Genomic DNA, 15675 nt, shown 5'->3' with positions numbered 1-15675 from the left:
CAGGTAAACATCTTTCTGGTATTCTCTGCTTTCAGCCAAGATCCATCTGACATCAGCAATGATATCCTTCATTCCACATCCTCTTCTGAATTCAGCTTGAATTCCTGGCAGTTCCTTGTTGATGTACTGCTGCAACTGCTTTTAATGATCTTCACCAAAATTTTACTTGCGTGTGATATTACTGATGTTGTTTGATAATCTCCACATTCCATTGGATCATCTCTCTTTGGAATGGGCACAAATATGGATCCCTTCCAGCTGGTTGGCCAGGAAGTTATCTTCCAAATTTCCTGGCATAGAGGAGTGAGCACCTCCAGTGCTGCATCCATTTGCTGAAACATCTCAGTTGGTATTCCATCGATTCCTGGAGCCTTTTTTTCACCATTGCCTTCAGTGCAGCTTGGACTTCTTCCCTTAATATCACTGCCTCTTGATTATATGTTACTTCCTGAAGTGGCTGAACATCGACCAATTCTTTTTGGTACAATGACTCTGTGTATTCCTTCCATCTTCTTTTGATGCTTCCTGAGTCATTCAATATTTTGCCCACAGAATCCTTCAATAATGCAACTCGAAGCTTGAATTTTTGCTTCATTTCTTTCAGCTTGAGAAAAGATTAAAGATCACAGCCTAGGAAACTCTATGGGGCATTTTTACTCTGTCCTATAGGGTTGCTATGAGTTAGAACTGACTCGATGGCACACAGCAACAACAACAATCATATTATTTACTTTTGAAAATCAATTATAGTGACTCTTTGGAATATATCTATTTATAGAACTCATTTCTTATCTAGATATTACCTGAATTATATATTACTTCATGACAGAGTATCTCTTTTTAGAATATTGTATCACTACTATTTTCTTTCTACCATGATTATTATCTTCCTATCAAATAATATATTTTTGCTGATATCTGTTATGATAATTTTAAAATACAAAATTATCTTCCCAAATATGTTTTCATGCAATTTTTGGATCATATAATGTTATTCTTTCATTGGCTCCATACAATAACTTAAAATCAAGTTGTCTGATCAAGTTTCTATATAAAATTAGTGAAGGGAAAGAAAAAAGTGAGATCTACTTAGTTATTCTAGACCTCACCACAGAGATAGGTTCAGAGTGTGTATCATGTAAATATGCATATATCTGGTTTAGGAATAAATATGTATGTATATAAAATTATGTCCATATAATATTTAAAATGCATATAAAAGATTGCTAAATATACACGTATTTTAATATGTATAATTAAAAATATTTGAAATTTTTAGCATAGTGTTAACTATTATAATTATTATATTTCCCTCAAGCTTCATAAAGATTGTCTCTTCATTCTAATTTCCTCAAGAAATATATACTACTGCCAACAGATTATTATTGACATAGCAATCTTCACATTTATAAACTTCTAAAGTTAACTGCTGTCAAAAGAGAACTTACAGAAGAGTTGAGTTAACACATAATCATCTCGAACCTTACCCACAATATTGTTAAAGTATCTCAATTGTGACTAGCAACTTCCTTTCCCATATTCAGTCCCCTAAATAACCCTAATTATATATCATATATGATATATATAATATTACATAACTGCTATTTCTTCCAGAACATTTTACTCTACTTACCTTTCCCACCTTTATTTACTTCTTGAAGTAGCTTAATGCCAACTTTTTTCAAATCTACAGAGAACAGATGAAGTATGGCAAGACTCAAAGATAAAGATGGTGGTTTCCCATTCCATTCTTTAGTGAGACAATGAATTAATTCAATTTGGGGACATAACCTTATGAGCTGCAATAGGTCATCTGAAAGCAAAAATGAGAAAACATGTCTCAACATCCTAATATGGTAGTATATCAACTAGGCAATGGGAACAGATAATGCCTATACTTCCTGATCAACACTTGTTTATCCAATCCTTCCAAGTCCCCGTCAATGTCTAACTCCAACCCAAACTCAGCAGTGCTATCCTCCAAAAAAAATCATATGAAGCATTGCAAAAATTAAACAAAGAAAAACAACCCATAACAGAGAACGCCAAAAAAAAAAAAAAAAGTTTATCGAAGGCCTATCATGAAAAGAAACGTGGTATAACAGAAAGGAACTAGACTGGTAATCAGGAAAGCTGAACTCTAATTCTAGCTCTGTCAACTATAACCTTCTGGACCTCAATTTCTGCATGTGAAAAGTGCTAGAGTTGGAGATAATTTCTAAAGTTCCATCTAATACTACATTACGTTTGTCAATATCTTGTTGCTCATATTTGGGCCAGCTTCTGGTGAGTATAATGTCTGTCTTTCGGTGCCTTGCACCAAGAAGAGGCTTAATAATTTTGTTATTTAAAATATCAAATATTCAAAAATTTTAAAAAGATTTTAAGAAGCCATTAGCTAGTTCAATTAGCTATAAGTAGAACCATGTGAAGTTGCCAATATTTGATCATTTTGAGGTTACAAAAAGAACAATTTCATATGGTTCAGTCTCCTACTTAACCATTAAGGTGATCTAAAACAACATATAGGACTTACATTCTTAAATTTCTAAACTTTGTTTTGACTTCTTAAACTTGTTGAAGTATTCTTCTTGGGGCACAAAAAAGATAATTTTCAGAATTTCTGAGAGCTTTTCAAGAACTACCATAAATATGATTTGCAATCTGAAAGTCAATACAAGGTAATCTAGTATGTATTTACTAAACAAATACTGTTCTGGAAACTTATATGTATATTAAATCACTGCATGTAATATTCAAAGGAAGTGCAATTCTCTTACTGCCTAATTGCAACTGAGGTGTTTCAAAAATGTGAAATGAACTTTATTTCACTAACTTTTCCTTTCTAATACTTAGAGTGAAGCCCTGGCGGTTCAATATATTACAATTCAGAACACTATACAAAATGACCAAAATGTTCAGCTGTTTAAAAAAATCCTTTAAGTAGTATGTGCCAGTATAGCCATTAAATTTAACTTTAAAACTATATGTCCAAGACTGGCCAGTTTACTAAACATTTATATTGAAGAATAACATAATATATCTGAATGTCTAACAGGAACACCAGTCAGCTCCAGTTTTCATTAAAAATTACAAATGAAATGTCCTACTTATCGTACATATAAATGGATTTTATAAATTAAGTTTAAAATATTTCCTGGTATCATGAGTTATCTTAAATTAAAAGCCAGAATTCAAATGTATATGAATAAGTAGGCTTTTTTTTTTTTTTTAAATACTTACCAGAAGTAAACTCCTTGAATTGTTGGATGTATTCCAAGGCCCCATAAATCTGACCAAGTTTACACAGGCAAAGAAGAGCTTTTTTGTGCAGGCCACATTCATTGTAGATAATTTGAGCTAAAGCCATACATTTGGCCTTGTTATAAGTATCCTGCTCCCCATAATCATAGATCACATCCCCAGCCTCCTCAGAAAATGTCAGCCTAGAGAAAGCAGATCAATATGGCACATATTTCAGAGTTCTGGACAAGTGGATGAGACTCTGGAATATTTGAAAATACAACACAGTAGAACTGGACTTCCCAGGGCCTGTAAAGAATTCTAATAAGCAATTGATCAGTATGTCTACGATTTAACAACAAGAACAAAAACAATCAAGCATGTATTGCTTTGGGGGAAGATATTTTGGCGAAGCTGAGATCAAGTTTTTAAAAAATCCAGAAACAAGGTTAAAACTCTTCTGAAAAGACTAGTGGGATTGAAAATTACAAGGTAAATGAAAAGTCTCATTATTGGGGTTCTCAGCACTTATCTAGAATCCAAACCCTGCAGACTTAGTAAATGTTGTTTAAAGATGACAACTGATTTCAGCTCACAATTAGGGATGAATCTTGTGTGCATTTGTACTAAAAGGAAAACAAAGAAAGTGTGACACCATTGTTATTTTTAAAACTTGCTAGAGACTTACAAGAAGCAACAGGAAAAAACAAACGCATGATTGTGATACTAGGAGAGACTGAAGGAGTTCTTTTAAGATGGCTCAATTGAACAGATTCCACTTGTCATCATATTTTTTTACATTTTAATGTGTTTTAGATAAAAGTTTACAGCACAAATTTGTTTCTCATTCAAAAATTTATGCACAAATTGTTTTGTGACATTGGTTGCAATCCCCACAATGTGTTAGCACTCTCCCCCTTTCCCTTTCCATCCCGGCTTCCCCGGGTCCAGGTTTCCTGTCCCTTCCCACCTTCTCATCTTTGCTTTTGGGCAGTAGTTGCCCGTTTGGTCTCATACACTTGATTGAACCAAGAAGCACGTTTGTCACCTGTTGTTGTTTGTTCTATAGGCCTGTCTAATCTTTGTCTGAAAGGTGGATTTCATGAGTGGCTTCAGTTCTGAGTTAGCAGGGTATCCAGGGGCCATCGTCTCAGGGATTCCTTCAGTCGCTGTCATATGAGTAAGTCTGGTCTTTTTTTGTGAATTTGAATTTTGTTCTACATTTTTTCTCCTGCTCTGTCCAGAACCCTCTACTGTGATCCCTGTCAGAGTGGTCGGTGGTGGTAGCCAGACACCATCTAGTTCTTCTGGGCTCAGGCTAGTGGAGGCTGTGGTTCATGTGGTCCATTAGTCCTTTGGACTAATATTTTCCTTGTGTCTTTGGTATTCTTCATTCTCCTTTCTCCAAATATGATGGGACCAATAGATGTATCTTAGAGGGCCACTTGCAAGCTTTTAAGACCCCTAACACTACTCACCAAAGTAGGATGTCGAACATTTTCGTTATGAGCTATGTTATGCCAATTGACCTAGATGTCCCCTGAGACTATGGTCCACAGCCCTCAGCCCTAGTAACTCAGCCCCTTGGATGTGTCTAGGAATCTTGCATAGCTTTGCCTTGGTCAAGTTGTGACTTCCCCTATATTGTGTGTTGTCTTTCCTTTCACTAAAGTTAACACTTGTCTATTATCCAGTTAGTGATTTCCCCTCCCTCCTCACATCCTCCCCTCCCTCATAACCATCAGATTGTTTTTCTCTGTGTGTAAACCTTTACTTGTTTTTTTATAATAGTGCTCTCATAAAAATATTTGTCCTTTTATGACTGACATATTTCACTCAGCATAATGCCCTCCAGATTCATCCATGTTGTGAGATGTTTTGAGGATTCATCACTGTTCTTTATTGTTTCATAGTATTCCATTGAGTGTATATACCATAATTTGTTTATCCAGTCATATGCTGATAGGCACTGGGGTTGTTTCCATCTTTTTGCTATTGTGAAAAATGCTGCAAAGAACATGGGTGTGCATATGTCTATTCATGTGATGGCTCTTATTGCTCTAGGATATATTCCTGGGAGTTGGATTGCTGGATCTATGGTATTTCTATTTTTAGCTTTTTAAGGAGGCACCGTATCATTTTCCATAGTGGTTGTGTCCTTTTACATTCCCACCAGCAGTGCATAAAGAGTTCACATCTACCTGCAACCTCTCCAATATTTATTTTCTTTTTTTTTTGATTCGTGTCAGCAATGTCAGGGTAAGATGGTATCTCATTGTAGTTTTAATCGGCATTTCTGTAATGGCTAATGATTGCAAGTATTTCCTCATGTGTCTGTTAGCTGTCTGAATATCTTCTTTGGTGAAGTGTCTGTTCATATCCTTTGCCCATATTTAAACTGGATTATTTGTCTTTTTGTTATGGCGGTGTTAAAGTATTCTATAGATTTTAGAGATCAAGACCCTAGACGGATATGTCGTAGTCAAAATTTTTTTCCCAGTCTGTAGGTCCTCTTTTACTCTTTTGGTGAAGTCTTTTGATGAGCATAAGTATTTAAGCTTTAGGAGCTCCCCGTTATCTACTTTATCTTCTGGTGTTTGTGCATTGTTAGCTTTAGTTTGTATTGAATTTATGCCATGTATTAGGGCCCCTAGTATTGTCCCTATTTTTTCTTCCATGATCTTTATCATTTTAGGTTTTATATTTAGGTCTTTGATCCATTTTGAGTTAGTTTTTGTGTATGGTGTGAGGTATGGGTGCTGTTTCATTTTTTTACAGATGGACATCCAGTTTTGCCAGCACCATTTGTTGAAAAGACTGTCTTTTCCCTATTTAATGGACTTTGGCCCTTTGTAAAAGATTAGCTGACCATAGGTGTGTGGATTTATGTCTGTGTTCTCGATTCTGTTCCACTGGTCCATGTGTCTGTCATTGAACCAGTACCAGCTATTTTGACTACTGTGGATGTACAGCAGGTTCTGAGATCAGGTAGTGTGAGGCCTCCTACTTTGTTCTTTTTCTTCAATAATGCTTTGCTTATCCTCTTTCTGTTCCCTGTAAAGTTGGTGGTTAGTTTTTCCATCTTAAAGAATGCCATTGGTATCTGAATCAGGACTGTATTATATTTGTAGATCACTTTGGGTAGAATTGACATTTTCACAATGTTGAGTCTTCCTATCCATGAGCATAGGATGTTTTTCCATTTATGTAGGTCTCTTTTGGTGTCTTGCAACAGTGTTTTGTAGTTTTCTTTGTATAGGTCTTTTACGACCCTGGTCAGATTTATTCCTAAGTATTTTATCTTTTTACGGGATATTATAAATGGTATTGTTCTCCTGATTTCCTTTTCGAAGTTCTCATTGTTGGTGTATAGGAATCCAACTGATTTTTGTATGTTGATCTTGTATCCTGCTACTCTGCTGAATCTATTAGTTCCAGTAGTTTTCTTCTGGAATCTTTGGGGTGCTCTATGTATAGGATCATATGATCCACAAATAGGGATAGTTTTACTTCTTCCTTTCCAATTTGGATGTTCTTTATTTCTTTTTCTTGCCTTATTGCTCTAGCTAAGACTTCCAGCACAATGTTAAATAGGAGTGGTGATAAAGGGCATCCTTGTCTTGTTCCTGTTCTCAGGGGGAAAGCTTTCAGCCTCTCTACATTGAGAATGATATTGGCTGTTAGTTTTGTATAGATGCCCTTTATTATGTTGAGGAATTTCCCTTCTATTGCTATTTTATTGGTAGTTTTCATTAGGAATGGGTGTTGGACTTTATCAAATGCCTCTTCTGCATCAACTGAGATGATCATGTGATCCTTTTATTTTGTTCTATTTATGTGGTGGATTACGTTGACTGATTTTCTAATGCTGAACCATCGTTGCATACCTGGCATGAACCCCACTTGGTCATGGTGTTATTTTATTTTTTACATGATGCTGACTTCTATTGGCAAGAATTTTGTTGAGAATTTTTGCATCTATATTCATGAGAGATATTGACCTGTAATTTTTTTTTTTTTTTTTTTTGTGGTGTCTTTGCCTGGGTTTTGTATCAGGGTTATGCTGGCTTCATTGAATGAATTCAGGAACATTCTTTCCTTTTCTATGTTCTGTAATAGTTTGAGTAGTACTGATGTAAGCCCTTCTCTGATTGTTTGCTAGACTTCTCCAGTGAAGCTGACTGAGCCAAGGTTCTTTTTTCCTTTGGTTGGGAGTTTATTACCTCTTCAATATCTCCTTTTGTTATGAGTCTGTTCAGATTTTCTATCTCATTTTGTGTTAGTTTAGGTAGACAGTGTGTTTCTAGAAATTTGTCCATTTCCTCTAGCTTCTCAAATTTGTTGGAGTACAGTTTTTCATAGTATTCTGTTATGATCCTTTTTATTTCAGTTAGGTCTGTTATAATGTCCCCCATCTCATTTCCTATGTGGGTTATTTGCTTCCTCTCCTGTTTTTGTTTTGTCAGTTTGGCCAGTGGTTTGTCAATTTTGTTGATCTTTTCAAAGAACCAACTGTTGGTCTTGTTGATTCTACTGTTTTACATTTCCTATTTCATTTACTTCTGCTCTAATCTTTATTATTTCCTTTCTTCAGGTGCCTGTGGGCTTCTTTTGCTGTTCTCTTTGTATTTGTTCGAGTTGTAGGGATAGTGTGTTGATTTTGGCCCATTCTTTTTTGATGTGTGTGTTTATTGCTATAAATTGACCTCTGAGCACTGCCATTGCTGTGTCACAAAGGTTTTGGTATGATGTGTTTTTTTTTTCTCATTTAATTCTAGAAAAGTATTTATTTCCTCTTTGATTTCTTCTATTACCGTTGTTTTTAAGCAAGGTGTTATTTGGTTTCCATGTAACTGATTTTTTTCCTTGATCTTCCTGTAATTGACTTCTACTTTTATGATGTTGTGATCAGAGAGAATGCTCTGTGTTATTTCAATGTTTGGGATTTTATTGAGGGCTGCTTTGTGGCCTAAAATGTGGTCTATTCTGGAGAATGTTCCATGTGCATTGGAAAAGAATGTATACTTTGCGGCTGTTGGGTGGAGTGTTCTATATATGTTTATGTGGTCAAGTTGATTGATTTTGGCCTTTAGATCTTATCTTTGTTGAGTTTTTTTCTAGATGTTCTGTCTTTTACTTACAGTGGTGTGTTGAAGTCTCCTACTATTATTGTGGAACTATTTCTCTTTTCAGTGCTGTTAGCTTGTTTTAGGTATTCTGGAGCCCTGTCCTTCAGAGGTAGATATTTATTAAGGTTATGTCTTCTTGGTGGATTATTTCTTTAATCATTATATAATATCCTTCCTTGACTTTTATGGTTGATTATGCCTCAGAGTCTATTTTATCTGAGATTAGTATTACCACTCCTGCCCTTTGTGGTTACTATTTGATTGATATATTTTTTCATCCTTTGATTTTCAATATATTTATGTTTTTATGTCTAAGGTGTGTCTCTTGTAGACAGTGTATTGATGGGTTGTGTTTTTTCATCCATTTTGCCACTCTCTGTCTCTTCATGGTTGCATTTAAGCCACTTACATTCAGTGTGATTATTGATAGGTATGAGTTTATTGCTGTCATACTGTTTTGCTTTTTTTGGGGGGGGGGGTGCTGACGTTTTCTTTGTTCCTCTTACTTTCCTGTGATGAGTTCCTTTGGTTTGTGGATTTTTTTTTTCCTCTTCTTTTATTATTGTAGATTTTGTGTTTACTGAGTCTTTATGTTTTTCTTCTTTTTTATTCTGATGAGTAGGTTTGTTAATTTCCTTTGTGGTTACCTTGAAATTTACCCTTACCTTCCTAAGTTTGAACCAGTCTTTTATTACTTGATATCGCCTTGACTTCCTCCCCATTGGAAAGTTCTATAGCTGTACCGTTTATTCTCTCTTTTACTGTTTTGACATTGTCATCATTTACAGATTGATGTCTCTGTTTCCCTGTTTCAAGTCTTTTAACTTTGTTTTATTGTTGAGAGTTGTTCTTTATCTAGGCTGGTATCTGGCTGATGCTGTCCTGTGTCCTAGACTCCAGTTGTTGTCTGATGTTGTTGGTTCTCTAACCAAAGGACTCCCTTTAATATTACTTGTAAATCTTGTTTAGATTTTGGCAAATTCCCTTAATTTCTGTTTATCTGGAAATGTCCTAATTTCACCACCATGTTTGAGAAAGAGTTTTGCAGGACATATTATTCTTGGTTGGCAGGTTTTTTTTTGTTCAAGGTTTTATATGTCATCTCATTGCCTGCTTGCCTGCATAGTTTCTGCCCAGTAATCAAAGTTTAGTCTATTGTTTCCCTTCTGTAAGTGCTGTCTGACTCCTGATGTTGGCCTAGCGGTGTGGGAGTGTTCACAGCCCCTCTCCAGATAGGCAGGGGTGTCAGCAGCTGGTCAAGTAGCAGGATAGGAGGAGCAGTGCAGGCCCGATGCAGCGGTGGGCCTGAGAGCCAGGGATGCTCTAGCTGCACCGGCATGGTGGGGGCTGGTGGGAAGGGGGTGGTGGCATACGGGGATAGAAGGGTGGAGAAAGAGAGGGAATGAAGAGAAACAAAAAAGGAAAGAAAAAGAAAAAAAATGGTGGTGTGGTGGGAGCCATGGGTGGGGACGGGAGGACCCGGGGCAGCAGTGAGCCAGTACACCGGTGGCTCTCTAGCCACGGTGGTGTGGCAAGGACTGGCAGGAATGGGGGGAGATGGTGTACAGGGCTAGGTGGGAGGGAGAAATAAAAGGAAGAAAGAGAGAGGGAAAAATTAAAAAATAGAAAAATAAAAATGAATAAATAAAAACTGGTTGTGCGGTAGTGGCCAGCAAATGACGGTGGAGCGTACCTAACGGCTGGTGGGAAGGGAGGGAGAGTGGTTTATGGGGCTAAGTGGCAGAAGAAAAGAAAATAAAGAGAAGAAAAAAATGTCAGCACAACGTAAGTCAGCAGGTGGAGGTGGGGTGGACCCAGGGCAGCAGCAGCCGATGGCTCTCTAGCCATGGCGGCACGGTAGGATCTGGCAGCAAAGTGGGGAGGTGGTACATGGGGCTAGGTGGGAGGGAGAAAGAGAAGAAAGAAAGAGAAAGAAAAGAAAAAAAAATTAAAAATTAAATAAAATAAAAAAACTGGCAGCACAGTAGGGGCCAGTGAGTGTGGCAGGGCTGACCCAAGGGCCAGTTGGAAGGGAGGGGAGGTGACATACAGGGGTAGATGGGAGGGAGAAAGAAAACAAAGATGAGAAAGAAAAAAAAGCAAAAAAAGGCAGTGCAGTGAGAGCCAGCAGGTGGGGGTAGGGTGGACATGGGGCAGCAGTGGGCTGGTGGCTCTCTAGTTGAGGCAGGCACAGCCAGCCCATCAGTAACGGGGTGGAGGTGGTGTATGGGGCTAGGTGTGAAGGAGAAAGAAAAGGAAGAAAGGGAAAAAAATGGTGCCATGGGAGCTGCCTGGTAGGGGTTGTGGGGGAGCTGGGGTGGCAGTGGGCCGGTGGCTCTCTAGCTGAGTGGTGCGGCGTGGCCCATCAGGAAGGGGTGAAGGTGGCATATGGGGCTATGTGGAGGGAAAAAGGAAAGAAAGGGGAAAAAAACAGCTCAGTGGGAGCTGGCTGGTGGGGGTGGGGCAGACCCAGGGTGTCTCTCTAGCTGAGCGGCACAGGATGGCCCATGGGGAATGGGTGGAAGTGGTGTACAGGGCAGAAGGGTGAGGGGTAAGAAAGCATATTTCTCTGGTTAACGGGTACTCTGTCTCCTGTTGAGAGCTCTGTGAAGTTGCCTTCTCGTACTCCCTGTCCAGGGTCATTGCTGGCTGTGTTCTAAGATGGTGACACTGTGCCGTGCTGATTGGCAGGGAGACTGCCACTCCACATCTCTCCTCATTCTCTGTTTTCTGTCAGTTCTTCTTCCATTCAGTGTCTGATCTAGTTCTTTATCCCTTCATTTGATGCCCAGGATTCCAGGATTGATGTTTGTATCTGTTTTACTTAGTTTTTCAGGTCATTGCTGCAGAGGGTCGGCATGGTCCATCTGTCTACAGCGCCATGTTGGCTCAGCCTCCTGTCATCATATTTAATGCACCATCTTCTACACAACTGATGTGAACCATCTGTACTATCACAGTAACTTCGCTAGAAACTATCAGCATAAGCCAAAAGAACATTTGGGTGTGATTAAAGATACCACTTCTAACTACTGATTATATAAAAATTATGCTCTAGCTGTATTTTTAATCAATAGTTACAGAAAAACAGGAATCACAAAATATTGGTATTTATGTACATGTAACAAAATGCTGATAACATTAAAATGAAATCCTGAAACTCCCACAAAATGTCTCTTTACTGAAAACTCCTATCAAAGAAAATAATGTCCTTTGTGTTTGTTGGGGTGGGCAGCAGAGAAGTGGGTCTAAAATCAGAAGGCAGCTTCTGAGTACAAATCAATTATTTGGTAAGCAATTCCCTAATTTCCACACTTATACCCAAATATACTTTACCACAATTAAAAAGATATATCATTAAATAAATAATTGGATATGAATTAAACAAATTTGGACTACAAAAAAATAAAATAGTAGTATTAATGAGAGAAATAAATAAATGCTGTCAGAAATACTGGTATTTGTCGTTTTGTTCCAGTATTGTGGTCACTACATAGACTAAAAGAATTACTCATTTATTCGTTCAGCCTCAGGAAATGTGGCTGTAGCTACCAAAAACCTGTATGTTGGTATTTACACATACCCACAGCCTGTCGGGAACTAGGTTCCTGCCTTTTCCCTCCCAGTGACGTGATACTGGCCAGTCTCTATCTATCCTTACTACTTAACTTCCACCCACCATTAAGTGATCATGAATCATCTTGTGAATTGCCAGGAATCAATGACCTGGGCTCATTGTGGCTGGCCCCCATTACTCCATGAATGCTTAGTAAGTATTTTCTGATTGATTAATTGCAACAGGGACCTGAAGTAAATGCCCAAATAATGTATTGATGAGAAAGCTATTAAAATTTTGAAAAGAACAATTTTATTAACCAAATGTCAAAATTCAGTTAAAAGCTTAACTTTGCTTACCTTTCCTGGGTGACCCAATGTATAACTAAATCTAACCGTTTTTCAGACAATCCACACTTGATGCCCTCCACGGTTAGGGCCGCATCAATAGGATGTTTAAAAGCATGGCTTGTGCTAAAGAGTGCCTCAAAAAATAACAGTAATGGAAAAGGCTCTCCTCTAATTTTTCCAACAGCTACAGAAAGAAGAAAAGTTTTTGAGTCAAATATTTAAAAGTAATACAGTTTGTTTCTTATTTCATATTATTTTCATCTCTGCATTTTCTAACAATTTTAATAACCTAAAATTATCTGCATATTTGTGATTTTCAACTAATGCCTATGGGTTATTTGGAATAACAATTAAACATCGCATGGTAAGACAGAGGCCGAGATTAGAGTGATATGTCTACAAGTCAAGGAACGCCAAGGATCACCTGCAGCCACCAGGAACTAGGAGAGAAGCATGGAATGGATTCTCTTTCAGAGCCTCCAGAAGAAACCAACCCCAGTGACCTTAATTTCGAACTTCTGGCCTCCAGAACTGTGAGAGAATAAATTTCTGTTCTTTAAGCCACTACCTTTGTGATAATTCGTTATGGAAGCCCTAGGAAACTAATTCTGCCCATCTCTTTCTGATTATAAAAGTTAATTTCTGAATCACAGAAAATTGAATATAATCTATCAACCAAACAAGAACTAATCATTATTTTACACTTTGTGACCAAATCAATCTGAAACTTTATAACAAAAAAGATCAAAATTAGAAACTAGCAAACTTTCTATACTGTTTCATCATCATAAAAATATTAGTATAGTTCTGAATTATCGGACTTCTTTTTTAACCATAAATATTCACATAAGCAATAATTGCTATTAAGAACATTAGATTAAAATCTGAATGGGCAGGAGAAATAATCAATATTATTCTAGTTTTATGGAATATTTCCATTTTACTGGTTCAGATGAAAAGCATTATTCAACAACCTTAAAGAGTGACTCACCGGAACACTTTATCCAGAATTACTAGGGAATAAGGATTGCACGTGAAACCATTTTCCAGATAACTGAAGCTTACTCCTTTAAATGTCAAAACTATTCTAAAGTTTCTGATGGGCAATTTTCTATAAAATGTTATGAATTCTCAATTTCTTAAAATAAATATTTAATAATAAAATTTCTTCCTAATCAATATTATTATTATGAATATCAATTATTGTACAATGTTTCCAATTACTGTATGATGTTTTCTTCTGGAGAAATTGGGTCTGACACTAAATGGTCCCAAATAACATGCTTTTTTGAGTTCTTAGATTTGCTTTTTATAATTTTCCTCTCCCGTCCACTACTTTTTGTCACTTCTTGTTGCCATTTACGTGCTTGCCTGGAGCATCCTTCACCATCCAAACCATTTGTTTCAGATCTCCCTTGGGATGGAACAACAGATTTTTTTAAATGGGGCTTTTTATTGTGGCCTCAATTTTGATTTAGGCTCCGAAGCTTAGCTAAGAATAAAGAATGCTGAGTGTCCACACTTTCTAAAGCAAGGAGTTAAAAACTACTTCTGCCACTGTTAGCCCACAGTCACCTCTAAGACATATAAGAGAAGGGAAGAGTTGAGCAATTTCTGTGAAGAGAGCTATTGGTGTGCTGTCTACTTCCCCTCTGTCTTAGTCATCTAGTGCTGCTACAAGAGAAATACCAGAAGTGGATGGCTTTAACAAACAGAAATTTATTCTCTCACGTGTAGGAGCTAGAAGTCCGAATTCAGGGTGCCAGCTCCAGGGGAAGGCTTTCTGTCTCTGTCGGCTCTGGAGGAAGGTCCTTGTCATCAATCTTCCCTTGGGTCTAGGAGCTTCTCAGCGCAAGGACCTGGGTCCAAAGGATGCGTTCCACTCCTGGCTCTTCTTTCTTGGTGGTAGGAGGTCCCTCGCCACTCTGCTCGCTTCTCTCTTTTATATGTCAAAAGAGATTGGCAGCAGGACCAGGAGACAGCACAAGCCGGTGGGGTGGGACTCCTAGTCCACGGAGCAAGGCAGCTAGAGTGGGTGTGCTGATCCACGGAGTGAGAGAGCTGAGAGAGCCTTTGGGCAGGAGGCTTCCTGGCAGAGTAAGGTACCTCTGGACACTTGTCAATGGACCTAGGCTTGCCAACCCACAGAGCAAGAAAGCTGAGTGCCTTTGGGCCAAGGCTTACTGGCAGAGTGAGGTACATTTGGATACTTATTGGTAGAGCTAAGGAGCTTTGTAACACTTGCCCAAGCAGGGCAGGGGCTAAGGGGCCCAGGGGCCTACAGGCCAGGGACAGAGAGAGGCCTGCCTGCCGGCATGGCTGAGAACCTGTCCTGACTAAAGGACTGTATCCTGAGTCATTTCTGATCCTGAACTGCAACCTGCTGCTTCCCTAATAAACCCCATAATCATGAGCACTGCCTGTGAGTTCTATGTGGCCACTGCAACAAATTACTGAACCCAGAAGAGAAGTAGAAAGTGCCATAGGAGGGACAGCTGGTGTCAGAACTGGTAAAAAGGTTGAAGACCGTAGATATGTCTGACCTCTGCCTCACAGGAATCAGCCTAGAGTTATTGATGCTGATGGTGATTCTCCCGTGAAGTTACAGAAGGTCAGATGTTGGCGCTGCCACTTTTACACTCCCCAATTAGTCTTTTATCTCATTGAGGGCAAGAATTTAGTCTTACTAATCTTTGTATCTCAATACCTGGGTCACAACAGACATTCAAATATCTACTGTTGAAAACACACTCTACTTACAGGACTTTTCTGGAATAGTTACAGAAATATACTGCTCTAAACCTTATTTTACTAGAAGCTTCTGTTCCTACCAAGTGATATCATCTTTGAGCTTTAGCATGTCTTTAAAACTTAGGTTTTACATAAGCCTTTTAAAAACAAAAATAATTTGTCTAAAGAATTTCTATATTGAAAATTTAAGTAATTTTAATCCACTCTAAGTCATCAAATTTGTGGTAGAATGGATTTTAAAGACCTAATTATGACTTTGGAAACACGACAAACTGGTTTATATGGAATGCGCTCCATGACCTATACCCACGTGGATGTGGAGTCTGAATTTCGGCCATGTATATGGTTTAAGAAGCCAAAGCCAAGAAATTAACACAAAGACTAACTTAGGACTGTTGAGACATTGAGAACGTGGTAGAACACAAATATAAAACCTCTCTGCAGGATACATAGTAATCCACAGGGGATGAAAAATTAACTTAAAATAAGCTCACAGAGAGTTCTGGCAAAATGGCGCTCTAGGCAGAAGCACCACACCTTCTCTCCACAGCAAAGATCCGAAAAACTAAGCCGAACAGAGAATACAACAATCCTGAAACCCTAAAACATCAAATGAAGAGATAAAGAACTCAGCCAAGCACCAAAT

The 15675-nt window shown here is 38.1% G+C and overlaps 1 protein-coding gene across 2 annotated transcripts in view; it reads right to left on the bottom strand.

Annotated features, from left to right (window-relative positions):
- Positions 1 to 15675, bottom strand: part of CLHC1 (clathrin heavy chain linker domain containing 1) — a 62280-nt gene that overhangs the window by 2420 nt on the left and 44185 nt on the right. For both annotated transcript variants that reach the window (XM_004369458.2, XM_023735107.1), the window contains 3 exons: positions 12288 to 12462; positions 3244 to 3446; positions 1634 to 1813 (listed from right to left, as the gene is read on the bottom strand). In XM_004369458.2, the coding sequence (XP_004369515.1) occupies positions 1634 to 1813; positions 3244 to 3446; positions 12288 to 12462 (558 nt within the window). The remainder of the gene's footprint in view (positions 1 to 1633; positions 1814 to 3243; positions 3447 to 12287; positions 12463 to 15675) is intronic.

The sequence above is a fragment of the Trichechus manatus genome, unplaced genomic scaffold (genome assembly GCF_000243295.1).
Source record: "Trichechus manatus latirostris isolate Lorelei unplaced genomic scaffold, TriManLat1.0 scaffold00005, whole genome shotgun sequence".
Classification (NCBI taxonomy): Eukaryota; Metazoa; Chordata; class Mammalia; order Sirenia; family Trichechidae; genus Trichechus; species Trichechus manatus.
This window is presented reverse-complemented; position numbering and strand designations above follow the sequence as displayed.